This window comes from Ranitomeya imitator, chromosome 1 (assembly GCF_032444005.1).
Source record: "Ranitomeya imitator isolate aRanImi1 chromosome 1, aRanImi1.pri, whole genome shotgun sequence".
NCBI classification, from domain to species: domain Eukaryota; kingdom Metazoa; phylum Chordata; class Amphibia; order Anura; family Dendrobatidae; genus Ranitomeya; species Ranitomeya imitator.
Genome location: NC_091282.1, coordinates 612,641,253 through 612,668,417, shown reverse-complemented (window position 1 = coordinate 612,668,417; position 27,165 = coordinate 612,641,253). Strand labels below are relative to the sequence as shown.

Sequence of the window (27,165 nt, the reverse complement as noted above, 5' to 3'; positions counted from 1 at the left end):
ATTCTCATCTGTCCTGTGATGTACAGCTGTTACATAGAGCAGAATATTCTCATCTGTCCTGTGATGTACAGCTGTTACATAGAGCAGAATATTCTCATCTGTCCTGTGATGTGCAGCTGTTACATAGAGCAGAATATTCTCATCTTTCCTGTGATGTGCAGCTGTTACATAGAGCAGAATATTCTCATCTGTCCTGTGATGTGCGGCTGTTACATAGAGCAGAATATTCTCATCTTTCCTGTGATGTGCGGCTGTTACATAGAGCAGAATATTCTCATCTGTCCTGTGATGTGCGGCTGTTACATAGAGCAGAATATTCTCATCTTTCCTGTGATGTGCAGCTGTTACATAGAGCAGAATATTCTCATCTGTCCTGTGATGTGCGGCTGTTACATAGAGCAGAATATTCTCATTTTTCCTGTGATGTGCAGCTGTTACATAGAGCAGAATATTCTCATCTGTCCTGTGATGTGTAGCTGTTACATAGAGCAGAATATTCTCATCTGTCCTGTGATGTGCGGCTGTTACATAGAGCAGAATATTCTCATCTGTCCTGTGATGTTCGGCTGTTACATAGAGCAGAATATTCTCATCTGTCCTGTGATGTGCAGCTGTTACATAGAGCAGAATATTCTCATCTGTCCTGTGATGTTCGGCTGTTACATAGAGCAGAATATTCTCATCTGTCCTGTGATGTGCGGCTGTTACATAGAGCAGAATATTCTCATCTGTCCTGTGATGTGCGGCTGTTACATAGAGCAGAATATTCTCATCTTTCCTGTGATGTGCGGCTGTTACATAGAGCAGAATATTCTCATCTTTCCTGTGATGGGCAGCTGTTACATAGAGCAGAATATTCTCATCTGTCCTGTGATGTTCGGCTGTTACATAGAGCAGAATATTCTCATCTGATGTGTGATTGATACATAGAGGAGAATAATTAGGTGACGGATAGGCTCTAAAATAGAATAAACCAATTTTGCTTTTATACTTGAATTCATTACTTTTTGAAAATAAATATTATTTTTTCTGTGATCCAACCATAGTGCAGCTCCTCTCCTCTATATTTGCCTAGAGGTGGTCAGTCTGACAGATATGATCATGGAGCAACACGTCTTCTTGTTTAACCCCTGGAACTGCATTGTTTCCTATATGTAGGCGGTCCGCTCCCTCACCTGTCAGTCAGAGCAGAGACCCCCATCTGTTACCATTCCCACCGATCCTCCTCTCCAGAACCAGAAGAGGGGGAGGGCCTGAGCATCGTCTTCACCTTCTGCAGAAGAGGCTCAGCTGCACAGCTCCATCCATCCTTGATTCAGCAGGTGCCTACTTATACAGCCTGTGTGCGGCAATGAAGCTGGAAAATCATCGAGAGAAGCAAGTGGGCAGCGTTCTCCGCAGGTATGTACCAGTATCTGCTCCTAGGTCACTCCGTACCCACAGGGCACCAGTATTTGCCTCTGGTCACTCGGTACCAGTATCTACTGCAGGTAACCAGTATCTGCCTGTGGTCACTCAGTATTAGTATCTGAGGCATGTCACCAGGATCTGCCTCTGGTCACTCGGTACCAGTATCTACTGCAGGTCACCAGGATCTGCCTCTGGTCACTCGGTACCAGTATCATGTGCAGGTCACCAGTATCTTCCTCTGCTCACTCGGTACCAGTATCTGCTGCAGGTCACTAGTATCTGCCTCTGGTCATTCGGTAACAGTATCTACTGTAGGTCTACCGCAGGTTAACAGTATCTTTCTTTGGTCACTCTGTACCAGTATCTCCTGCAGGTCCCCAGTATCTACCTCTGGTCACTCGGTATCAGTATCAGCGGCAGGTCACTAATACCTTCCTCTGGTCACTCTGTACTAGTGTCACCTGCAGGTCACAAGTATCTTCTTCTGGTCACTTGGTACCAGTATCAGCTGCAGGTAACCAGTATATTCCTCCGGTCACGCGACACCAGTATCAGCTACCAGTCACCAGTATCTGCCTCTGGTCACTCGGTACCAGTATAGTTAACAGTATTTTCCTCTGGTCACTCGGTACCAGTATCAGCTGCAGACGGTCACTAGTATCTTCCTCTGATCTCTCGGTACCAGTGTCAGCTGCAGGTCACCAATATCTTCCTCTGGTCACTCGGTACCAGTATCAACTGCAGGTCAACGGTATCTTCCTCTGCTCACTTGGTACCAGTATCTGCCTCTGGTCACTCGGTAACAGTATCTACTGTAGGTCACCAGTATCTGTCTCTGGTCACTCAGTACCAGCTGCAGGTTAACAATATCTTTCTTTGGTCACTCTGTAGCAGTATCTGCTGCGGGTCATCAGTATCTGCCTCTGGTCACTCTGCACCAGTATCTACTGCAGGTCACTGTCCTTTGGACACTCAAAACCAATATCTGCTGAAGGTCACCAGTATATTCCCCTGGTCACTCGGTACCAGTGTCAGGCGCAGGTCACCAATATCTTCCTCTGGTCACTCGGTACCAGTATCAGCTGCACGTCACCAGTATCTTCCTCAGATCAATCGATACTAGTATTAGTTACAAGTCACCAGTATCTTCCTCTGGTCACTCAATACCAGTATCTGTTGCAGGTCACTATTATCTTCCTCTGGTCACTCGGTACCAGTATCTGTTGCAGTTCACTAGTATCTTCCTCAGGGTGACTCGGTACCACTATCTGTTGCAGGTCACTAGCATCTTTCTCTGGTCACTCAGTACCAGTATCTGCTGCAGATCACCCGTATCTTTCTCTGATCACTTGGTACCAGTATCAGCTGCAGGTCACCAGTATCTTCCTCTGGTTACTAGGTACCAGTGTCAGCTGCAGGTCACTAATATCTCCCTCTGGTCACTCTGTACTAGTGTCAGCTGCAGGTCAGCAGTAACTTCTTCTGGTGACTCGGTACCAGTATCTGCTGCAGGCCACAAGTATCTTCCTCTGGTCACTCATTACCAGTGTGAGCTGCAGGTCACCAGTATCTTCCTCTGGTCACTTAGTACCAGTATCAGCTGCAGGTCACCAGTATCTTCCTCAGGTCACTCGATACCATTATCAGTTACAGGTCACCATTATCTGCCTCTGGTCAGTCGGTATCAGTATCTACTGCAGGTCACTAGTTTCTTCTTCTGGTCACTCGGTATCAGTATATGCTGTAGGTCCCCAGTATCTTCCTCTGGTCACTCGGTACCAGTATCAGCTGCAGATCACCATTATCTTCCTCTGGTCACTCAGTACCAGTATCAGCTGCAGGTCCCTAGTATCTTCCTCTGGTCATTTGGTACCAGTATCAGTTACAGGTCATCAGTACCTGCCTCTGGTCACTCGGTACCAGTATCTGTTGCAGGTCACCAGTATCTTCCTCAGGTCACTTGATCCCAGTATCAGTTACAGGTCACCAGTATCTGCCTCTGGTCACTTGGTACCAGTATCTATTGCAGGTCAATAGTATCTCCTTTTCACTCGGTACCAATATTGGCTGCAGGTCACCAGTATCTTCCTCTGGTTACTAGGTACCAGTATCAGCTGTAGGTCACTAGTATCTTCCTCAGATCACTTGATACCAGTATCAGTTACAGGTCACCATTATCTTCCTCTGGTCACTTGGTACCAGTGTCAGCTGCAGGTTACTAGTATCTTCCTCTGGTCATTCGGTGCCAGTATCAGCTGCAGGTCACCAGTATCTTCCTCTGGTTACTAGATACCAGTATCAGCTGTAGGTCACTAGTATCTTCCTCAGATCACTCGATACCAGTATCAGTTACAGGTCACCATTATCTTCCTCTGGTCACTCTGTAGCAGTGTCAGCTGCAGGTTACTAGTATCTTCCTCTGGTCATTCGGTGCCAGTATCAGCTGCAGGTCACCAGTATCTTCCTCTGGTTACTAGATACCAGTATCAGCTGTAGGTCACTAGTATCTTCCTCAGATCACTCGATACCAGTATCAGTTACAGGTCACCATTATCTTCCTCTGGTCACTCTGTACCAGTGTCAGCTGCAGGTTACTAGTATCTTCCTCTGGTCATTCGGTGCCAGTATCAGCTGCAGGTCACCAGTGTCTTCCTCTGGTTACTAGATACCAGTATCAGCTGTAGGTCACTAGTATCTTCCTCAGATCACTCGATACCAGTATCAGTTACAGGTCATCATTATCTTCCTCTGGTCACTCTGTACCAGTGTCAGCTGCAGGTTACTAGTATCTTCCTCTGGTCATTCGGTACCAGTATCAGCTGCAGGTCACTAGTATCTTCCTCTGATCACTCGGTGCCAGTATCAGCTGCAGGTCAACAGTATCTTCCCCTCGTCACTTGGTACCAGTATCAGCTGCAGGTCACTAGTATTTACCCTGGATCTGTCGGTACCAGTATCTGACTAAGGTCTCTCTGTATTGGTATCTGCCCCAGGCTTAATTTGTGAGGGGCATCTGAGCATAGGCAGCCTTGAAGGGGATCACCAGTGAGATAAAAGCAAGGAGATCTTGGTGACTCCAATCTGCGTCACAGTCCTTGCCGTTATATAACGGTTACATGCCTGTGCGGCCACAGCCGTCCTCATCTGAGTGGTCAAATGACATAATTGAACTTTCCGGTAAGAATGGCAATAGTTAAATGTGAGCCACATATAGAGCACATCTGACAGAGGTCTCCATGGCAACTGCTGAAGCAGGGCTTCTTGGGAGAGGGTGACACGTATAGACGGAGACAACTGCCGGTGCTAATTTTAGTAAATTCATCGACTTCTTGGTTAACCCTGCTTGTGCTGTTGTCACTGACATGGGGGGCATCAAGTCACCTGCATGGCGGTATCTGTGACAGCCAGACCGCGCAGTGATGATGCTAGATTGTCATCTGCGTCACTGCTACCCGCAGCACTAGCTGCATCCCACAGTCCTCTGTGAGTGCATAGAGGTAGGATTAACACCGGGCCCCTTGTGACTGAGGGGCTCCACTACTATTGTCACGGTGGTTGGGGACCCTGCTGCTGTTTGTCTAGGGGACGGAAGTTGGGGTCACCTGGTGGGTTTAAACCATACAGTTGAAGTCTGTCAGCAGCTTCTATTTCTGTTCTCCTGTTCCCCCTCCCCCCGTTGGCGGCATTACTACTTATCTATCTCTTCTCTGTTCAGGGGGCTAAAGCTAGGGTCACCCCGTGGGTAGTTGTCACACAATTGGGGCCCATTAGCAGTCTCTGGGCTTCAGTTCACCCCCATCTTCCATGTTGGCAGCACTAATCTTTCTCTTTTTTGTCCAGGCTTTAACTACTTCTGGTCTTAAATACAATGGCCAAGAACAACAATGCCTTCACGTCCATCCCTGACTCAACAGTCCCTAACAGTAAAGCGTCCTTTTCCCATCCTTCCAAACTTGCTGAGAGGCTGGAGAAAGCCGACCGGAAGCTGCGCCGCCGCCAGCGATATGTGGAGAAGGACGGCAGGTGTAACGTACAGCATGGAAATGTGCGTGAGACTTATCGTTATCTGACGGACATCTTCACCACCTTGGTGGACCTGAAATGGCGGGTGAGTTTGCTGGTGTTCATCATGGCCTATGCCATCACGTGGCTTTTCTTCGGTGTGATCTGGTGGTTCATTGCTTACTGCCGCGGAGATCTGGAGCATTTGGAGGACTCAGAGTGGACGCCCTGCATCAAGAACCTCAATGGCTTTGTGTCCGCTTTCCTCTTCTCTATAGAGACAGAGACAACCATTGGGTATGGACACAGGGTGATCACAGACAAGTGCCCTGAGGGCATTGTTCTACTCCTTCTTCAGGCTATCCTCGGCTCCATGGTGAACGCCTTCATGGTGGGATGCATGTTTGTAAAGATCTCCCAGCCCAACAAGAGAGCAGAGACTCTGGTGTTCTCCTCACATGCTGTCATCTCTCTAAGGGACGACAAACTCTGTCTTATGTTCCGGGTAGGAGACCTCCGACAGTCGCACATTGTGGAGGCCTCCATACGTGCCAAATTGATAAAATCCAAGCAAACACAGGAAGGCGAGTTTATTCCTCTAAACCAGACGGACATCAACGTGGGCTTTGAGACAGGAGATGACCGCCTCTTTCTGGTCTCCCCCCTCATTATCAGCCATGAAATAAATGAGAACAGCCCATTCTGGGAGGTTTCAAAGAGGCAACTGGAGAAGGACGAGTTTGAGATCGTTGTGATCCTGGAAGGGATGGTGGAAGCCACAGGTACGAGCTGCTCGCGACAATGAGAAAAACCCTGCCATTCCTTTCCGAATTTTCTCACACCCTGACCTTCCCAGTCTTTGGTTAGTTAGGTGAAGAATCCCGAAACCCCTGATGAGGACCAGTACAGTGACCCCTTTAGGACTATACATTTTGGAAACAGGCACTAGTGCCGCTCAACATAACCTTTACTCACATAGAACATGTACAACATAACTCAGTACTGACATCCACACGTCAAGGTTAACAATTATTATTTATGAGTCTGTGCTGCTCTTTCCATGATTATATGAGTATTCACCTACCTAGGGGAAGGCTCCATCTTTATCTCAGGAGCAGGGCTGCCATGCAGGAATTAGGGATCACCCTTTTCAGGGATGCTAGAGGAGGTCATGGCTTTATTGGTGGGGTTCAGGCATGAGGAGCGACACCCCACCACTGAGTCCATTTCTAGTACAGATGAAGGACCCGAAGGAACTCTTGTGAAAAAGGAAGGGGGGAGATACAGCAAATTACAGTCACACCTAATCTGTAGGGGCATATTAGATGGACGGACTGAACAAAGTTTACACTACATGGTGGACTCACTGGTAGCTGCCTGACTCTGGACACTAAAGGTTGATATAGCATCCACTGATATAACCTTTGTTAGCTTCATGGTTTTTGATCCTTAAGGTACCGTCACACTGAACGATATCGCTAGCGATCCGTGACGTTGCAGCGTCCTGGCTAGCGATATCGTTCAGTTTGACAGGCAGCAGCGATCTGGATCCTGCTGTGCCTTCGTTGGTCGGAGCAGAAAGTCCAGCACTTTATTTCGTCGCTGGACCTCCCGCAGACATCGCTGAATCGGCGTGTGTGACGCTGATTCAGCGATGTCTTCACTGGTAACCAGGGTAAACATCGGGTTACTAAGCGCAGGGCCGCGCTTAGTAACTCGATGTTTACCCTGGTTACCAGCGTAAACGTAAAAAAAACCAAACACTACATACTTACATTCCGGTGTCTGTCCCCCGGCGCTGTGCTTTCCTGCACTGGCTGTGAGTGCCGGACAGCCGTAAAGCACAGCGGTGACGTCACCGCTCTGCTTTACGGCTGGCCGGCGCTGACAGTGCAGGAAAGCAATGTAAGGAATGTAAGTATGTAGTGTTTGGGTTTTTTTACGTTTACGCTGGTAACCAGGGTAAACATCGGGTTACTAAGCGCGGCCCTGCGCTTAGTAACCCGATGTTTACCCTGGTTACCAGGGGACCGGCATCGTTGGTCGCTGGAGAGCTGTCTGTGTGACAGCTCTCCAGCGACAACACAGCGACGCTGCAGCGATCGGGATCATTGTCTAGATCGCTGCAGCGTCGCTTAATGTGACGGTACCTTTAGTGTTTTTAACTCTAACATGGTGAACAGTAAATAGGAAAACAATTGATCAGAGATTAAAGTATGACTTCAATCTGTCCCCACCACAAAACAATGCCCTCACTCTGTCCCAAGCTGCCTCCTCTCCATACTGTACCCTCACATTGTTATCTCCATTCTAAATCCTTACATTACCCTCTCCTATTTCTATACTAAAACCTCACACTGCCACACTTCACACCCTCCCTCTCCAAAATGTGCCTTCACACTGGTCTCCTATTGATATTGTCCCCTCCCTACACTGTCCCTCCCAATACTTAGCTCTAACATTGTCCTTCCACAATGCTATACCATTACTGTCCTCCCCTACTCTCTCCAAACTGTGCCCTCTGTCCCCACCCATGTTGCCCTTCTGTCAAAATACCCCTCTCCATACTGTGGTCTCACACCTTTACTCCACGCTGCCCCCTTTCCTTACAGTCCCCCTACCATATTGTGTCCTCTTATCATCCTCCTCCCCACACAGCCCCTTCTCCGTACTGTGCCCCCACTGTTCCACAACTGAAGCAGCCCTCACCATACTGTGCCCTCAGACAGGCAGCCCCATGCTACCCCCTTTCCATACTGTGCCCTCACACTGCCCTCTTTCCATACTGAGACTTCGCACGGTACCCATTAACACTGCCTTTTTCATACTGTACCCGCACAAATCCTCATATCCTACACCCTGCCCCTTTTCCATACTGTGCCTTCACACAGCCCTTAGCCCACACTACCCCCTTTTCTTAGTCCACCCACTATATTATGCCCTTTTAGTGTCCACCTCCCCACACTGCTCCATCTCCATGCTGTACCCCCACTGTCCCACTACTCGAGCTGCCCCATTCCATACTGTGACCTCACACAGCCACCCCCTTTCCATGTGCCTTCACACAGTACCCCTTAACACTGCCTTTTCCATACTGTGCCCTCAGTCTTCCTATACTATATGCTGCCCCCTTTCCATAATGTGCCCTCACACAGCACACCCCAAACACTGCCTCCTTTCCATACTGTGCCCTCACATAGCCCACCCCCACACACGCTGCCCCCTATCTATACTGTACACTCGGTCTTCCCCCATGGGGCCCCTTTGGTAGTGTCTTACTCCCTTTGACAGCAAATAATTATTGAATATGTACTACAATCAGCAAGGCATAATGTGTAAGTATCTTCTTGTATTTGTCAGCTGTCTGGAAACTATTAATCTTGACCAAATATGCAACTCAAGTTGTTGTGATGCAGGCTAAAACTTACAGGATCCTCCACTGCTCCTGCACACCCTCATTATTGTGCTGCTCTCCAGCCTGTCAGGTACAAACTTATTCTGATACATATGAATTTTTCACACTGTCTAGAGCACCTGCTGACATTTTTCTGCATCCCAGTTTCTATGTTTTCACACACAGATGTGGCAAAACTCATGCTTACAGAATCAGAGAATGATAGAGTTGGAGAAGGACCTCTGGGGTCATCATGTCCAACCAAATGCAGGAGTCACTAAACCCATCTCACACAGATGTCTGTCCAACGTCTGTTTGAAGACTTTCATTGAAGGAGAACTCACCACCTCTCAAGGCCGCCTGTTCCACTCATTGACCACCCTCATGGTTAAAAATATTTTTCTAATACCTAATCTGTATCTTCTCCCTTTCAATTTCATTCCATTGCTCCTTGTTCCATGTGAAAATGAGAAAAATGATGATCCCTATACATTGACATCCATTCAGATATTTGTAGACAGACTATTAAGTCTCCTCTTAGCCTTCTTTTTGCAAGCTAAAGATTCCCAGATTCTTTAACCATTCCTCATAGGACATACTTTGCAGTCCGCTTACCATCCTGGTAGTTCTTCTCTGAACTTGCTCCAGTTTTTCAATATCGTTTTTAAAATGTGGTTGTCTTGTCGGGAGTTTGTCACGTCCTCCTGGGAGATCTAGGGTTAGGTGATCTTTATGTACTGTGCATCTTTATGTATGTACTGTGGATCACAGGTCTTCTATTTAGCCTGTGTGTTTTGTTCCTTTGGCGCTGACAAGGTTAACGACTTTTTCTATGCTGGTTAGAGACATGCAGCTCCATCTCACAGCTGCTCATGAACTGCTCATTTTCTCGTTCTATAAAACCTGGCCAGACCTTCTCATCCCCGCCTGTGAAAGTTTACATCCTTCCTGGTTTGCTGGAGTTGGTGTGATGAAGTTGGAGATCATAGTTGCTGCTGTAGATTGTTGTGTGCTGTTTCTGGGTGTATGCTTTCCTCATTATCTTATTCCCATTTGGCTTGTACATTCCTATCCTTACCTTTAAGATAAGGTCACATCAGGCGGTTTTTTCTGCAGTAAAACTTGATCTTTTGGCAGGAAAGAAGCCTCAGAAAAAAGCATGTTTTCCTTGTTTTTTCTTGCATTTATTGTGGCGGTTTTGGCATGCTAGATTTGTCTCATGTGCATGTTGATAAAGTCTAGTGTTTGAAAATAAGTACTATTCTATAGAATTGGCCCAAAAAATGCAGCAAAACCTGATACCTATCTTCTTTCACCACCCATTCATTTAAGTGGGTGAAAGACGCTGAAAGAAGTAACATGCTCTATTGTGAAAAAAAAACATGCAAAGAATAAAATCCTGATGACAAAAAACAAGCTGTGTGTATGAGATTTCTGAAATCTCATAGATTTTGCTGGTACTGTAAAACGCAGCTGAAAATTTGCATTAAAAAAGCTGCAAAAACGCCTAGTGTGAATATAGCATAATTCCTCTCTACCCTTGATGAGTATTTTTGTATGCAAGTTGCTTAAGGTGGTGACCTTCTATAAAAAGCTTACCGCAGGTCAGCAGGCGTGGGTTGATGAGACTACTGCTCCCATCAGGCTACATCTGCTGTCACCAATAGCCGTGACAGCAGGTGCCTGTTGTGAATTCTGCTCTTGGGTTCCCTCCAGTGGTTGTAGGTGGGAATGCAGTTGTCTCTGAGTCGCAGTCCTGGCCAGGTGTATCTGCTGATTACAATTCTGACTGGGATATTTAGGTGTGCAGGATTCATTAGCCCTTGCCATTTGTCAATGTTCCTTGTGAAGTGTTGGATCACTTTCTGGCTTCTCCTACTTAGCTGCCAAATTCAGCAAAGATAAGTGTTTGGTTTTTTGTGTCTGTGGCACACTGCTGTGTGCTTGTTTTTGTTTGTATTCCTGCTCTGATTGTAGGATTCGTTGGAGTTGCAGATCTACGCTCCTACATCTTTAGTTAGATGTAGGAAGTTTTTGTATATTCTGCTGTGGATATTTTTGAAGGGTTTTAATACTGACCACACAGAACTCTGTCCTATCCTGTCCTATTTAGCTAGAGTGGCCTCCTGTGCTAAATCCTGTTTTTCTGCCTGTGTATGTTTTTTCCTCTCTGACTCACCGCCAATATTTGTGGGGGGCTGTCTATCCTTTGGGGATCTGCTCTGAGGCAAGATAGTATTCCTATTTCCATCTTTAGGGGTATGTAGCCCTCCGGCTGTGACGAGGTGTCTAGGATTGTTAGGTACACTCCACGGCTACTTCTAGTTGCGTTGTTAAGTTCAGGATTGCGGTCAGTATAGTGACCACCTTCTCCAGTGAAAGTTCTCATGCTGCTCCAAGGTCACCGGATCATAACAGGTGCCGCTGATGGGTAACGTAGTATCTGCCAGTGCCTGTGCTGACAGTTGAAAAAAAAAAGTAAAATATTTACATAAACATTCACATAAAAATAAAAACCTGTTATACCCACCTAACAACAAATTCCCGACGCCCTAGTCTCCTAGAAATGTAAAATAATAAACCAACATATACTCACTGGTACACCATAGTCCATGTAATTCCGAGTGTCCCATGGCGATCTGAAGTGTAGAACAGTCACATCGGAAGATGTAACCGCTCTACCAAGCCACCGGCGATACACTGACAGGAGATAATCGCTCCCGCAGTGTATCACTGAACTGCCATGAGAGTTTGCCGGAGTTCATCAGCTCCAGTGCTCTCATTTATGGCACTGCTGCGTGAGAACTTTCTCCCTGTTAAATACCATTTTATTAGTCGCTGCCCATTGTAGAACCTTCTGAATCCTTTCTCTGTCTTCTCTAATGTTAGTTATCCCTTCTAGCTTTGCATCATCTGCAAATGTGAATAGTTTACCTTCAGCTCCCTTATTCATAAAAATGTTGACCAGCACTGGGGCCAGGAAAGAGCCTTGTGGTACCCCACTTGAACCACCCTTCCAATTGGATGTACAACCATTTCCAACACTCACTGAGCCTGTTATGAATCCACCTAATCGTGGCCTTGTCAATCCCATACTTAGTAATTTTTTTAAATAAGGAAAGTCTGAGATACTTTATCAAATCCTTTGCTGAAGTTGAGATATACTATATCCACCGCCTTTCCCTGATTCACCCAGTCAGTGATTCCATCATAGAAGGAAATTAGATTAGTCTGGCATGACTTGTTTGCTATCAATTACTGTATTCTTATCCAAGTACTTACATACATGCTGTTTAATAATTTGTTAATAATTTTGCCAGTCACACAGGTAAGTGTGATGCAAAGTGTCTGGCTTGCAGACTATTACTGAAGCCCTTGTATTGACAGGCGGGCTGCCAAGCACTATAATATGCAACATACAGGGACAGACGCCCTAATAGACCAAGCCAACAAAAAGAGGCCTAGCTGCATCCTGAAAAAAATGATACGATAAAAAGTGCAAAAAATTAATGCATATGATAAATACATTAAATGAGGTATTGGTTAATATATTGTACAAAATAGATAAGCTCGCAATCCACATCAAGGGTACCCATACTTGCGAGTCCTACGACTAATATCAAAAGCAGCTAACATAGAAAAATTTAAAAAACACATACCATATGGCCAAACAATATGGTCTTCCCAAAACCCTGTCTGATAACAAATGCACATCTAGCAGGATGCAGCAGGCTTCCACTAATAAAGGCTAGTGGCAACACAGGTCCAATCTGCTGATAGAAACAAGATACCCCCACACTTACCAGACTATAGAGTGGTTGGCTGCCTAGTAAAAAAAATTGCACATTGATATGGCTTGCATAGGACGCCAGTCACACATGTGTGATGCAAAGTGTCTGGCTTGCAGTCTATCAATGACGCCCTTGCATTAACAGCCAGGCTGCCCAGCACTATAATATGCAACGCACAGGGACAGACGCCCTAATAAACCAAGCCAACGAAAAGAGGCCTAGCTCCATCCTGCAAAACATGATATGATAGTGCAAAAAATGAATGCATATGATAAATACAATAAATGAGGTATTGGTTAATATTTTGGCCAAAATAGATAAGCTTGCAACCCACGAAAAGGGTGCCCATACTTGTGAGTCCTACCACTAATATCAAAAACAGCTAACATAGAAAAATTTAAAAAAACAAAACACATACCATAAGATACGGACTTCCCAACACCCTGATGACAAATGCACATCTAGCAGGATGCAGCGGGCCTCCACTAATAAAGACAAGGGGTGCAAACTACTGATAAAAACAGCCACCCCCATACCTACCAGATTATGGAGGGGTTGGCTGCCTAGTAGAATAAAAAGTAGTGCTGTATGATGAGCAGGAGGGGGCATGTTTGGTCAGGAGAGGGGTGGGAGAGAGGTCAGACGAGCGGCAGACTGTTACTGTTTTTTAATTAACTTAATGTGTGGAAAATCCGGCAGCCAATCAGGGTGCAGAAACCATTCACAACGTCCAGACGCAAGGGCTTCTGTCATTAACTGCCGACGTCACATGTCCCTCTCCATATAAAATGCGGACATATTGTTTTGGTGGTGACATTTTGCCAGTGTAAAGGTACCTTCACACATAACGATATTGTTAACGATATCGTTGCTTTTTGTGACGTAGCAACGATATCGTTAATAAAATCGCTATGTGTGACAGCGACCAACGATCAGGCCCCTGCTGGGAGATCGTTGGTCGCTGAACAAAGTCCAGAACTTTATTTCGTCGCTGGATCTCCCGTGGACATCGCTGGATCGGCGTGTGTGACACCGATCCAGCGATGTCTTCACTGGTAACCAGGGTAAACATCGGGTAACTAAGCGCAGGGCCGCGCTTAGTAACCCGATGTTTACCCTGGTTACCATGCTAAAAGTAAAAAAAAACAAACACTAGATACTTACCTACCGCTGTCTGTCCTCCAGCGCTGCGCTCTGCACTCCTCCTGTACTGTCTGTGAGCCGGAAAGCAGAGCGGTGACGTCACCGCTCTGCTTTCCGGCTCCCAGACAGTACAGGAGGAGAGCAGAGAAGCAGAGCACAGCGCTGGAGGACAGACAGCGGTAGGTAAGTATGTAGTGTTTGTTTTTTTTTACTTTTAGCATGGTAACCAGGGTAAACATCGGGTTACTAAGCGCGGCCCTGCGCTTAGTTACCCGATGTTTACCCTGGTTACCGGCATCGTTGGTCGCTGGAGAGCGGTCTGTGTGACAGCTCTCCAGCGACCAAACAGCGACGCTGCAGCGATCCGGATCGTTGTCGGTATCGCTGCAGCGTCGCTAAATGTGAAGGGGCCTTAACAGCGCAGAGAGGCCACTCCTGCTGCTGTAAGTAGTCAGCTAGTTAGATAAGCAGTTTATTGTCATCTAGATAGGATCCTGTGTGAAATAGACCTTCCAGCATCTAACTAGTTTGTGCAAATATTGTGGTGCAGGCAAGCAGGACACATTTCCTAATCTAAATCGTTTGTGCTAATACTGTGGTGCAGTCAGGAGGCCACATTTACAAATCTAAATAATTTGTGCTAACAGTGTGGTGCAGGCAGGAGGCCACATTTCCAAATCTAACGTATTTTGTTCTAATACTGTGGTGCAGTCAGAAGGCCATATTTCAGAATCTAAATCCTTTCTGCTAATAGTGTGGTCCAGACACACAATTTCAGCAAATAAATACTGATTGCTAATTTAGTGACAGGTGACTGACAGGTCTGGGCCTAGAGCTTTGAAACAGCTGGTTTAACCCCTTAACCCCCAAGGGTGGTTTGCACGTTAATGACCGGGCCAGTTTTTACAATTCTGACCACTGTCCTTTTATGAGGTTATAACTCTGGAACGCTTCAACGGATCCTGATGATTCTGACATTGTTTTCTCGTGATATATTGTATTTCATGATAATGGTAAAATTTATTTGATATTACCTGTGTTTATTTGTGAAAAAAACTGAATTTTGGCGAAAATTTTGAAGATTTAGCAATTTTCCAACTTTGAATTTCTATGTCCTTAAATCACTGATATATGTCACACAAAATACTTAATAAGTAACATTTCCCACATATCTACTGTACATCAGCATAATTTTGGAACCAAAATTTTTTTTTTGTTAGAGAGTTATAAGGGTTAAAAGTTGACCAGCAATTTCTCATTTTTACAACACCATTTTTTTAGGGACCACATCACATTAGAAGTCACTTTAAGAGGTCTATATGATAGAAAATACCCAAGTGTGACACCATTCTAAAAACTGCACATCTCAAGGTGCTCAAAACCACATTCAAGAAGTTTATTAACCCTTCAGGTGTTTCACAGGAATTTTTGGAATGTTTTAAAAAATAATTGAACATTTAAAGGGAACCTGTCACCCCCAAAATGGAAGATGAGCTAAGCCCAATTTGGGGCTTATCTACAGCATTCTGAAATGCTGTAGATAAGCCCCCAATGTATCCTGAAAGATGAGAAAAAGAGGTTAGATTATACTGTGGGTAAAATCCTGGAGGTCATTCTCAAGGGATGCTATACTGGAGTATCTGAGGAGGAATAACCTCATGACCCAATATCAACATGGGCTTACTAGGGACCGTTCCTGTCAGACAAATCTTATCAATTTTTATGAAGAGGTAAATTTCGGACTGGACCAAGGGAACGCAGTGGACGTAGTGTATATGGACTTTTCAAAAGCTTTTGGTACAGTGCCACACAAACAGTGATCTTATTTTAATATATAAATATATGAGGGGACAGTACAAAGACCTTTCTGATGATCTTTTTAATCATAGACCTGAGACAGGGACAAGGGGGCATCCTCTACGTCTGGGGGAAAGAAGGTTTAAGCATAACAACAGACGCGGATTCTTTACTGTAAGAGCAGTGAGACTATGGAACTCTCTGCCGTATGATGTTGTAATGAGTGATTCATTACTTAAATTTAAGAGGGGACTGGATGCCTTTATTGAAAAGTATAATGTTACAGGTTATGCATATTAGATTCCTTGATAGGGCGTTGATCCAGGGAACTAGTCTGATTGCCGTCTGTGGAGTCGGGAAGGAATTTTTTTCCCCAATGTGAAGCTTACTCTTTGCCACATGGTTTTTTTTTTGTCTTCCTCTGGATCAACATGTTAGGGCATGTTAGGCTAGGCTATAGGTTGAACTAGATGGACTTAAATAACTATGTTACATCGGGGGCTTATCTACACCATTGCAGAATGCTGTAGATAAGCCCCTGATTGCGGTGGGCTTATCTCATCTAACATTTTGGGGGTGACAGGTTACCTTTAATTTTTTTCACAAAATTTACTTCAGCTCCAATTTGTTTTATTTTCCCAAGGGTAACGGGAGAAATTGGACCGCAAAAGTTGTTGTCCAATTTGTCCTAAGTACGCTGATACCCCATAAGGGTGAACCACCGTTTGGGCGCATGGCAGAGTTTGGCAGGAAAGGTGCGCCGCTTGGAATCAGAGGCCCTAATGTACCTAAACAGTAGAAACCCCCCACAAGTGACCCCATAATGGAAACTAGACCCCCCCAGGGAACTTATCTAGATGTGTTGTGAAAACTTTGAACCCCCAAGTGTTTCACTACAGTTTATAAAGCAGAGCCGTGAAAATAAAATAAAAAATTTCCACAATTATTAATTTTTAGCCCCCGGTTTTGTATTTTCTCAAGGGTAACAGGAGAAATTGGACCCCAAAAGTTGTTGTCCAATTTGTCCGGAGTATGCTAATACCCCATATGTGGGGGTGAACCAATGTTTGGGCGCATGGCAGAGCTCAGAAGGGAAGGAGCGCTGTTTGGAATGCCGACTTAGATGGTTTGGTCTGCAGGCGTCACGTTGCATTTGCAGAGCGCCTGATGTACCTAAACAGTAGAAACCCCCCACAAGTGATCCCATATTGGAAACTAGACCCCCAAGGGAACTTATCTAGATGTGTTGTGAAAACTTTGAACCCTCAAGTGTTTCACAACAGAGCCATGAAAAAAAAATACAAAATTTAGCGCCCAGTTTTGTATTTTCTCAAGGGTAACAAGAGAAATTGGACCCCCAAAGTTGTTGTCCAATTTGTCCTGAGTACACTGATACCCCATATTGGAAACTAGACCCCCCAAGGAACTTATCTAGATGTGTTATGAAAACTTTGAACCCTCAAGTGTTTTACTACAGTTTATATGGCAGAGCCGTGAAAATAAAAAATCCTTTTTGTTTCCACAAAAAAATTATATTTAGCCCCCAGTTTTGTATTTTCCCAAGGGTAACAGGAGATATTGGACCCCAAAAGTTGTTGTCCAATTTATCCTGAGTACGCTGATACCCCATATGTGGGAGAAAACTACTGTTTGGACGCATGGCAGGGCTCAGAAGGGAAGAAGTGGCATTTTGGAATGCAGACTTTGATGGAATGGTCTGTGAGCGTCAAGTTGCATTTGCAGAGCCACTGCTGTACCTGAACAGTAGAAACCCCCCACAAGTGACCCCATATTGCAAACTAGACCCCCAAGGAACTTATTTAGATGTGTTGTGAGAACTTTGAACCCCTAAGTGTTTTACTACAGTTTATAACGTAGAGCCGTGAAAATAAAAAAATAAAAATTCCACAAAAATTATTTTTTAGTCCCTGGTTTGGTATTTTTTCAAGGATAACAGGAGAAATTGGACCCCAAAAGTTGTTGTCCAATTTGTATTGTGTATGCTGATACCCCATATCTTGGGGTAAACTGTTATGATCTGGTGGCCTAGCAGCAGCATGAGACGGACTCTGGAGAAGGTGGTCCCTGTACTGACCGCAAACCCTGAACCTAGCAGCGCGACTAGAAGTAGCCGTGGGGGGTACCTAACACTCCCTAGACCCCTCGGCACAGCCTCAGAACTAACTTCCCCTAAAGACAGAAACAGGAAACCTATCTTGCCTCAGAGAAAATCCCCAAAGGATAGATAGCCCCCCACAAATATTGACCGTGAGAGGAGAGGGAAATAACATACGCAGACATGAAATCAGAATTTAGCATAGGAGGCCATACTAGCTAAAACGAAAGAATAGAACAGAGTACTATGCGGTCAGTAAAAAACACTAGAAAAACACTAGAAAAAACTTCGAGAAAAGAAGGCACACGGTTTCATCAAGGAACCATCAGAATTCCTCTGAGACAAAACGGCCCCTGCCCCAATCTCAGACGCGTCAACCTCAACCTGAAACGGAAGAGAAACATCTGGTTGACGCAATACAGGGGCAGAAGTAAATTGGCGTTTAAGCTCCTGAAAGGCAGAAACAGCCGAGGAGGACCAATTCGTCACATCAGCGCCTTTCTTTGTCAAATCGGTCAGAGGTTTAACCACACTGGAGAAGTTAGCAATGAAACGACGATAAAAATTAGCAAAGCCCAAGAATTTCTGAAGGCTCTTCACAGATGTGGGCTGAATCCAATCATGAATGGCCTGAACCTTAACCGGATCCATTTCTATAGATGAGGGAGAAAAAATGAAACCCAAAATAGAAACCTTCTGCACTCCAAAGAGGCACTTTGACCCCTTCACAAATAAAGCATTATTACGGAGGATCTGAAATACCATCCTGATCTGTTTCACATGAGACTCACAATCATTGGAAAAAATCAAAATATCATCCAAATATACAACCATGAATTTATCAAGATAACTCCGAAAGATATCATGCATGAAGGATTGGAACACAGATGGGGCATTAGAGAGTCCGAATGGCATCACAAGGTATTCAAAATGGCCTTCGGGCGTATTAAATGCAGTTTTCCATTCGTCACCCTGCTTAATACGAATAAGATTATATGCCCCTCGAAGGTCAATCTTAGTAAACCAGCTAGCCCCCTTAATCCTAGCAAACAAATCAGTAAGCAAAGGCAAAGAGTATTGAAATTTGACCGTGATCTTATTCAAGAGGCGATAATCAATACAGGGTCTCAAGGAGCCATCCTTCTTGGCAACAAAAAAGAACCCTGCTCCCAATGGTGAAGAAGATGGCCGAATATGCCCCTTCTCCAAAGACTCCTTAATATAGCTCCGCATGGCGGCATGTTCTGGCACAGACAGGTTGAAAAGTCGGCCCTTAGGGAACTTACAACCTGGAATCAAGTCAATAGCACAATCACAGTCCCGATGCGGTGGAAGGGAACTGGATTTGGGCTCATCGAATACATCCTGGAAGTCTGACAAAAACTCAGGAATTTCAGAAGAGGGGGAAGAGGAAATTGACATCAAAGGAACATGATCATGAACCCCCTGACAACCCCAACTAGTCACAGACATGGATTTCCAATCTAACACCGGATTATGTAGCTGCAATCATGGAAAACCCAGCACAATATCATCATGCAAATTATGCAACACCAGAAAACGACAATCTTCCTGATGGGCTGGCGCCATGCGCATGGTCAGCTGTGTCCAAAACTGAGGTTTATTTTTAGCCAACGGTGTAGCATCAATGCCCCTCAAAGGAATAGGGTTCTGCAAAGGCTGCAAGGGAAAACCACAACGTCTGGCAAATTCTAAGTCCATTAAGTTCAGAGCGGCGCCTGAATCCACAAATGCCATGACAGAAAATGATGATAATGAGCAGATCAAGGTCACAGATAACAGAAATTTAGATTGTATAGTACTGATGGCAACAGAACTAGCGATTCTCTTTGTACGCTTAGGGCAATCAGAAATAACATGAGCAGAATCGCCGCAGTAAAAACACAACCTATTCTGACGCCTGAATCTTTGACGCTCAGCTCTAGACAAAATCCTATCACACTGCATAGGCTCAGGGCTCTGCTCAGAGGACAACGCCACAGTGTGCACAACTCTGCACTCGCGCAAGCGCCGATCAATCTGAATGACCAGAGACATAGAATCACTCAGACCAGCAGGCGTGGGGAACCCCACCATGACATCTTTAACGGATTCAGAAAGACCCTTTCTGAAAATTGCCGCCAAGGCATCCTCATTCCATTTAGTCAGTACAGACCATTTTCTAAATTTCTGGCAATACGATTCTGCCGCTTCTTGACCTTGACACAGGGCCAACAAGATTTTCTCAGCCTGATCCACAGAATTAGGCTCATCATACAACAACCCCAATGCCTGAAAGAAAGATTCAACATTAAGCAAAGCAGGATTGCCAGATTCCAGGGAAAATGCCCAATCCTGTGGGTCACCACGCAGCAGAGATATGATGATTTTAACCTGCTGAATAGGATCACCAGAAGACTGGGGTCTTAATGCAAAAAACAGTTTACAGTTATTTTTGAAACTCAAAAATTTGGATCTGTCACCAAAGAATAAATCAGCAGTGGGAATCTTAGGTTCTAAGGCAGGAGTCTGAACAATATAATCTGAAATACCCTGTACCCTAGCAGCAAGCTGATCCACCCGAGAAACTAACTCCTGAACATTGATGTTAATACTAGATTCCCTAGCCACCCAGAGATTAAAAGGGAGGATAACACAAAACAGGCTAAGGAAAAAAAATGGCTCAAAAGCTTCCCTCCCTTCTTCAGAGATGCAATTAACTCATTGCTGGCCAGTTGTACTGTTATGATCTGGTGGCCTAGGAGCAGCATGAGACGGACTCTGGAGAAGGTGGTCCCTGTACTGACCGCAAACCATGAACCTAGCAGCGCGACTAGAAGTAGCCGTGGGGGGTACCTAACACTCCCTAGACCCCTCGGCACAGCCTCAGAACTAACTTCCCCTAAAGACAGAAACAGGAAACCTATCTTGCCTCAGAGAAAATCCCCAAAGGATAGATAGCCCCCCACAAATATTGACGGTGAGAGGAGAGGGAAATAACATACGCAGACATGAAATCAGAATTTAGCATAGGAGGCCATACTAGCTAAAAAGAAAGAATAGAACAGAGTACTATGCGGTCAGTAAAAAACACTAGAAAATATCTACCACAGAAAATACAAATGACCACATCTGACTAAAGACATGGGGGGTATATCTGCATCTCCAGAGACACAGCTTGGCTGCAAAAAAATCCTTCACAGACAAAGCTGGACAAGACAAAAACATGAATATGCACAGAACTATAAGGTCCACAGCAGGTGGACAGCAAAAACAAAGCCAGGACTTATCTTTGTAGAAAAGCACAGCAAACTGGAGAGACCAGCAGGGAAGTGAATCCTCCAAAAACAATGGACAACTGGCAGGGACTAAAGAGTCCTGCAAAGCTATATACCCCAGTCAGTTTTGCAATTAGTAGATACACCTTTCCAATCCTGCAGTCCAGGCACAACTGCATTACCCTCTACAACCACCGGAGGGAGCCCAAAAGCTGAATTCACAACAGTAAACGCCTGTTTGGGCACACGGGAGAGCTCGGAAGGGAAGGAGCACTGTTTTACTTTTTCAACGCAGAATTGGCTGGAATTGAGATCGGACGCCATGTCGCATTTGGAGAGCCCCTGATGCGTCTAAACAGTGGAAACCACCGAATTCTTACTGAAACCCTAACCCAAACACACCCTTAACCCTAATCCCAACCCTAACCATAACCCTAAACACACCCCTAACCCGAACATGCCCCTAGCCCTAATCCCAACCACACCCCTAACCCCAACGCACCCCTAACCCTAATTCCAACCGTAAATGTAATCCAAACCCTAACTTTAGCCCCAACCCTAATTTTAGCCCCAACCATAACTTTAGCCCAACCCTAACTTTAGCCCCAACCCTAACTGTAGCCCCAACCCTAACTTTAGTCCCAACCCTAATGGGAAAATGGAAATAAATACATTTTTTTAAATTTTATTATTTTTCCCTAGCTAAGGGGGTGATGAAGGGGGGTTTGATTTACTTTTATAGCGGGTTTTTAAGCAGATTTTTATGATTGGCAGCCGTCATACACTAAAAGGCCCTTTTTATTGCAAAAAAAAGTTTTTGCGTCTCCACATTTTGAGAGCTATAATTTTTCCATATTTTGGTCCACAGAGTCATGTGAGGTCTTGTTTCTTGCGGAACGAGCTGACGTTTTTATTGGTACCATTTTCGGGCAGGTGACATTTTTTGATCACTTTGTACTCCGATTTTTGTAAGGCAGAATGACCAAAAAACATCTATTCATGAATTTATTTATTTTTTGGGGGGAGGGGGGTGTTGATACCGTTCTACATTTGGTAAAATTGATAAATCAGTTCTATTCTTCGGGTCAGTATGATTACAGCAATACCTCATTTATATCATTGTTTATGTTTTGGAGCTTTATACGATAAAAGCTGTTTTATATAAAAAATTATTTTTGCATCACTTTATTCTGAGGACTATAACTTTTTTATTTTTTCGCTGATAATGCTGTATGGCGGCTCGTTTTTTGCGGGACAAGATGACGTTTTCAGCGGTACCATGGTTATTTATATCCTTTTTTTTGTTCGCGTGTTATTCCACTTTTTGTTCTGTAGCATGATAATAAAGCGTTATTTTTTGCCTTTTTTTATGGTGTTCACAGAAGGGGTTAACTAGTGGGACAGTTTTATAGGTCGGGTCGTTACGAACGCGGCGATACTAAATAGGTGTACTTTTATTGCTTTTTTAGATAAAGAAATGTATTTATTGGAACAATATTTTGTTTTTTATTTATTTAGGAATTATTATTTTTATTTTTACACATGTAAATATATTTTTTTTACTTTGTCCCGGGGGGACATCATACTATATTGTCAGATCGCTGATCTAACACTTTGCAAAGCAGTGTGTCAGATCAGTGATCTGACAGGCACTGCAGGGAAGCCTAATCCCTGCAGGACCCAGAAGGAGCTCCGCGGCCATTTTGGATTCGGGGCCTGCAGGGAGGAGGAGGTAGGAGACCCTCGGAGCAACGCGATCACATTGCGTTGCTCCGAGAGTTTCAGGAAAGCATGCAGGGAGGCCCCTCCCTTCGCGATGCTTCCCTATGCCGCCGGAATGCTGCGATCATGTTTGATTGCAGTGTTTCGGGGGTTAATGTGCTGGGAGCTGTCCGTTACCGCTCCTGGCACATGCCGGATGTCAGCTGTAATAATCAGCTGACATCCAGCGGCGATCGGCCGCGGTCCCCCCGTGAGCACGGCTGATCGCCTATGACGTACTATCCCATCACTGGGAATTAAGTCTCAGGTCACCTCGAGGGGATAGTACGTCATATGGGATGAAGGGTTTAAAGTGTGGACAAAAGTAAGGTCATGGTGGAAGGGGGAATGGGCTTAGTGTTCGACATGTACGTGGGTTAGATGGTAATGTTACTGAAAGCTCTATTGAAAACTCACCGGCTCGTCCTATCCAAAGACAACTGACATCTGTTACTGGATAGGCTACTCGACTCCCTTTATTTGGCAGCCACACAGCGGTACACCGTATGAGGGACAGAAAGAGCATGTGCTCCAGTGGATGGCAAGAGATGCATCAAGTGGCCTCTCTTCCTCCACCTTAACATAACACACAGTACATTCCTCAGAGGTGGCACCCCAATTACCCTTGTTGCCCACCACGTCACACCTCTCCAAATGACCAACTGACTGTGGGGAACCACAGGTGGGCGAGTCTGCCGAGCTGTTCACACATTCTATTCAAGGGCATGAGAAGTCTGCTCCAAAGATTCACAGAATCCAGAGGAGGAAACCATCTTCACCAATGACCAACATTTTTCCTGTTGGTTCTGGGGCCAGAAGAAGTAGGGTCTGAGCAGAATCCAGACCCTCGTCACCAGAGATAAACCCCGGGGTTGAAGGTGATCCTGATGAGACTCAGATCCCTGAAGCGCACGCGGACTGTACTGTGCTGTCAGGGCAGAGAAAGGAGGAGTGACTCTCAGGGAGAGGAGTGGGAGAACAGAGAGGATGATGATGAGGTTGTAGATCCCACTTGGTGCGAACCCAGAGGCATGCAGCTGAGTAGCTCAGCAGAGGAGGTGAAGAAGAGGAAGATAATAATAATAATTTCTATTTATATAGCGCCAACATATTCCGCAGCACTTTACAATTAAGCGGGAGCATGTACAAACAATAAATTCGGTACGAGTTAAGACAATTTAAACAGTGACATTAGGAGTGAGGTCCCTGCTCGCAAGCTTACAATCTACAAGGAAATGGGGGGACACAATAGGTGAAAAGTGATTGTTATTTCAGGTCTGGCAATTATAATAAATAGGGATTTTCATACAAAGCTGCATGATCCGGTCATCAGCCCGTGTGTTTAAGTGCAATAGTCAAGTATCAAGTGCAGTTATCATGTGTATGGAGGGTGTGGAGACAGATAAATAGTAGAGTGTAGATTCAGAGTAATATTTGGAAGGAGGGAACAGGGCAAAGTTAGTTTACTGAGTAGTTGATGTGGTAGGCTTGTTTGAAGAGATGGGTTTTCAAAGCGCGCTTGAATAGGTCGGGGCTAGGTATCAGTCTGATCGTCTGGGGAAGTGCATTTCAGAGAGCTGGCGCAGCACGAGAAAAGTCTTGGAGACGGAGGTGTGAGGTTCGGATTACAGGGGATGTCTTAGGTTGTTTGTAGAATGGAGGGCACGTGAAGGGCGATAGACAGAGATGAGAGAGGAGATATAAGGCGGTGCAGAACTGTGGAGAGCTTTGTGGGTGAGAGAGGAGTTTATACTGGACCCTGTAGCGAATGGGTAGCCAGTGTAATGACTGGCACAAGATGGAGGCATCGGTGAAGTGGCTGGACAGAAATATGGCTCTGGCTGCCGCATTCAAGATGGATTGGAGAGGACAGTTTGGTAAGAGGGAGACCGATCAGAAGAGAGTTGCAGTAGTCCAGACGGGAATGAATAAGAGCGACAGTAAGAGTCTTAGCAGTTTCAACGGTGAGAAAAGGTCGGTTTCTGGAGATGTTTTTAAGATGCAGGTGACAAGAGCGAGTGAGCGAGATGAGGTTACATTGCTGCTTGCCGCACAGACATGGAGTGATGCAACCACGACAAGCACTCCATCCTCAGGCACAACTCTGGCTGTGGCCAGTAGGGGTCGTGGGTTTGTAGTTCGCAGGGGCGGCAAGGGCTGCCTAACCTAGGCTTTTTTTGAGACTGCAAAGGATGACCCAACTCACGTTATCTGCCAACTTTGCAAAAGACAACTCACTAGAGGAAAAATTGCAATAATTTGACTACTACACACATGAACTAGCACACGCGTGATGAACATTCGTTACTCTGGGAATCTCACTGCGCTAAAATGCAGACTAGCGGCCCTCGCCAAACACTCTACAGGATAGCTGCCAGATCAAGGCTCCATAGCGAGGGACAGATTTGACATTCTATAGAATGCCAGCTTAGGGGATCATAGCCCCCGACTGAAAGAATACAGATCTGTTACATTGACCATCACTGAACCATGGATACGTTTGGGGTAGTCAGGATTTGGATCAAGCGGTCACTTGGCTCCATGGAGATGTTCTGAGAAGTCAGGATGTGACCCTCAGGTCACCTGGCCTTGTAGCTCAATGGACTGTCAGCTTCCTAAACTTGTCGATGCCTTCTCTCTGTGTAAGCCACAGGTGGGGTAGTCGGCCCTGGAAGCTCTGAAGACACATCTCGCGAGTCAGCGGAAGGATGAGATTTTGTACCATCTTGGGTATTTTGCTCGGACAGTTCTATATGCTTTTTGTTTGTGGTACAAACAGCATATAGTATTGCAACACTGTTTTACCCTCAATCTGTGTTGCCTGAGTAGTATTATGCCCACGGTAAAAGGAGAGCGGGCATTCAGTGGGATGATTCCTGCTCCATGTGGTTTCAGCTAGCAGACTAGAGCACTGACCTCCGTGTATCCACACCGCCTAGCTTTTATCAAGATGAACAAGTCATGGCTCTCCAATGACTTTTGCATCCCAGTCCCAACACTAGGCGATGGTGTTGTTTTTAGTATCATGCATTGATCTTGCATTATTGCAGTCTGTGGCTTCTGCTAATGATCTTATAATTTTTTGAAATATTGGGTTTTCATCTACTGAGTTGCCTGTAGTGGAAGGTGTGTCAGAGGCCCATTATACTATTTTTATTCTTGAGAAATTGATGTCACGTTAGTGGTGTGTAACAATAACTTTTTGAAATGTGAAAACTCCCAAATTGGGTCTCCAACTGATGGGTTGCCTGTAGTGGAAGGGGTGTTAGAGCCCCATTATACTATTTCTACTATGGGGAAATTGATGCCACTTTAGTGAGGTCTGCCCCTAAGTTTTGGAAATATTTGTACTCCAAGTTGGGTCTCCTTCATGTGTGCTGCCTGTAGCAGTAGGGATCCCAGACCAGCAGGCCTGCACTTACTTTCAGTCAACTACCTGTATTACTATCCTTACATTTTTTCCAACATTAGTGGTCTACCAAGCTGATATTTGTGCCACCTGAGAGTGGGTGAGCAGAAAAGCCGTTTGAGCTGTTGCATGGGGTATCGGGATTCCCAGCATAGCAGGCCTATACCGATCCCTCACCCACCTCATCTTAATTGAAACTTCAATTCAAAGCTGTAAATGCTGTCCCAAACCCTGATACCTCATGCATGACCCGTGGCTGACTGCTGCTCTGCCATTATCACATTTCTACTGTGGGTCAATTGGTGCCACTTTTCCTGGTGTCTGCCCCTAATTTTTGGAAATGTTTGAACTCCCAGTGGGCTCACCTTCATGTGTGTTGTCTGAATTTGGCAGACCTCTCAGAGCACCAGGCCTGCACCTCATCCACCTGTTACTAATCAATGTTTCAGCTAGAAATGCTGGTCCAAGCCTTGTCCCATGCATCCATTCTGCGCAATTATACTATTTGTATAATTGGGTCAATTGATTACTTTTCCTGGTGTCTGCCGCTAATTTGAGCTCTTTTGGCAGCTTTTTTGCCCCCCACCCCCCCAAAAAAAAAGGTGTTGTCTATGTATTTGTTTTTTTCCTCTTATTGAATTTAGTGGGGTTGGGATATCTTGGGCGAACATCGGGATGTTCTCCGAAACTTGAAAGGATCACTCGTCTATAAAAAGGAGCACTGGCAGTGATGATACAGCTCTGCAGAGCTCTGATCTCACATCATGTAGTCTGGAATCACAGGAAGAGATGGGAGGATCTACACAAGCCTCATACACATAAGATCTGGGGTCAGTTCTCCAACATATTTGGCACAACCTCCTGCTGAGATCCTTCTTCACCTGTGTACAAGTTACTGATAGGTCTTCCTTTTCACTTTTCTTTATTCTCTTTCCATTTTCTTATTAGTTTTTTGTTTATTAATTTTATTTTTTTAAAGCATTCTTACTTTTGTAGCACTTTTCCCCACACCTGCCTAATACGTTTGCACAATACTGTTTGGGCGAGTTTCAGTTGTGGATGGG

At 45.1% G+C, this 27,165-nt stretch overlaps 1 protein-coding gene across 1 annotated transcript in view; it reads left to right on the top strand.

The window, feature by feature from the left end:
* Positions 1-782: 782 nt before the first annotated feature.
* The window catches only part of KCNJ9 (potassium inwardly rectifying channel subfamily J member 9), a 28,490-nt gene continuing 2,107 nt past the window's right edge, over positions 783-27,165 (top strand). Inside the window, exons 1-2 of the mRNA XM_069726134.1 lie at positions 783-1,401; positions 5,251-6,194. Coding sequence (XP_069582235.1) covers positions 5,279-6,194 — 916 coding nt within the window. The 5' untranslated portion in view covers positions 783-1,401; positions 5,251-5,278. The remainder of the gene's footprint in view (positions 1,402-5,250; positions 6,195-27,165) is intronic.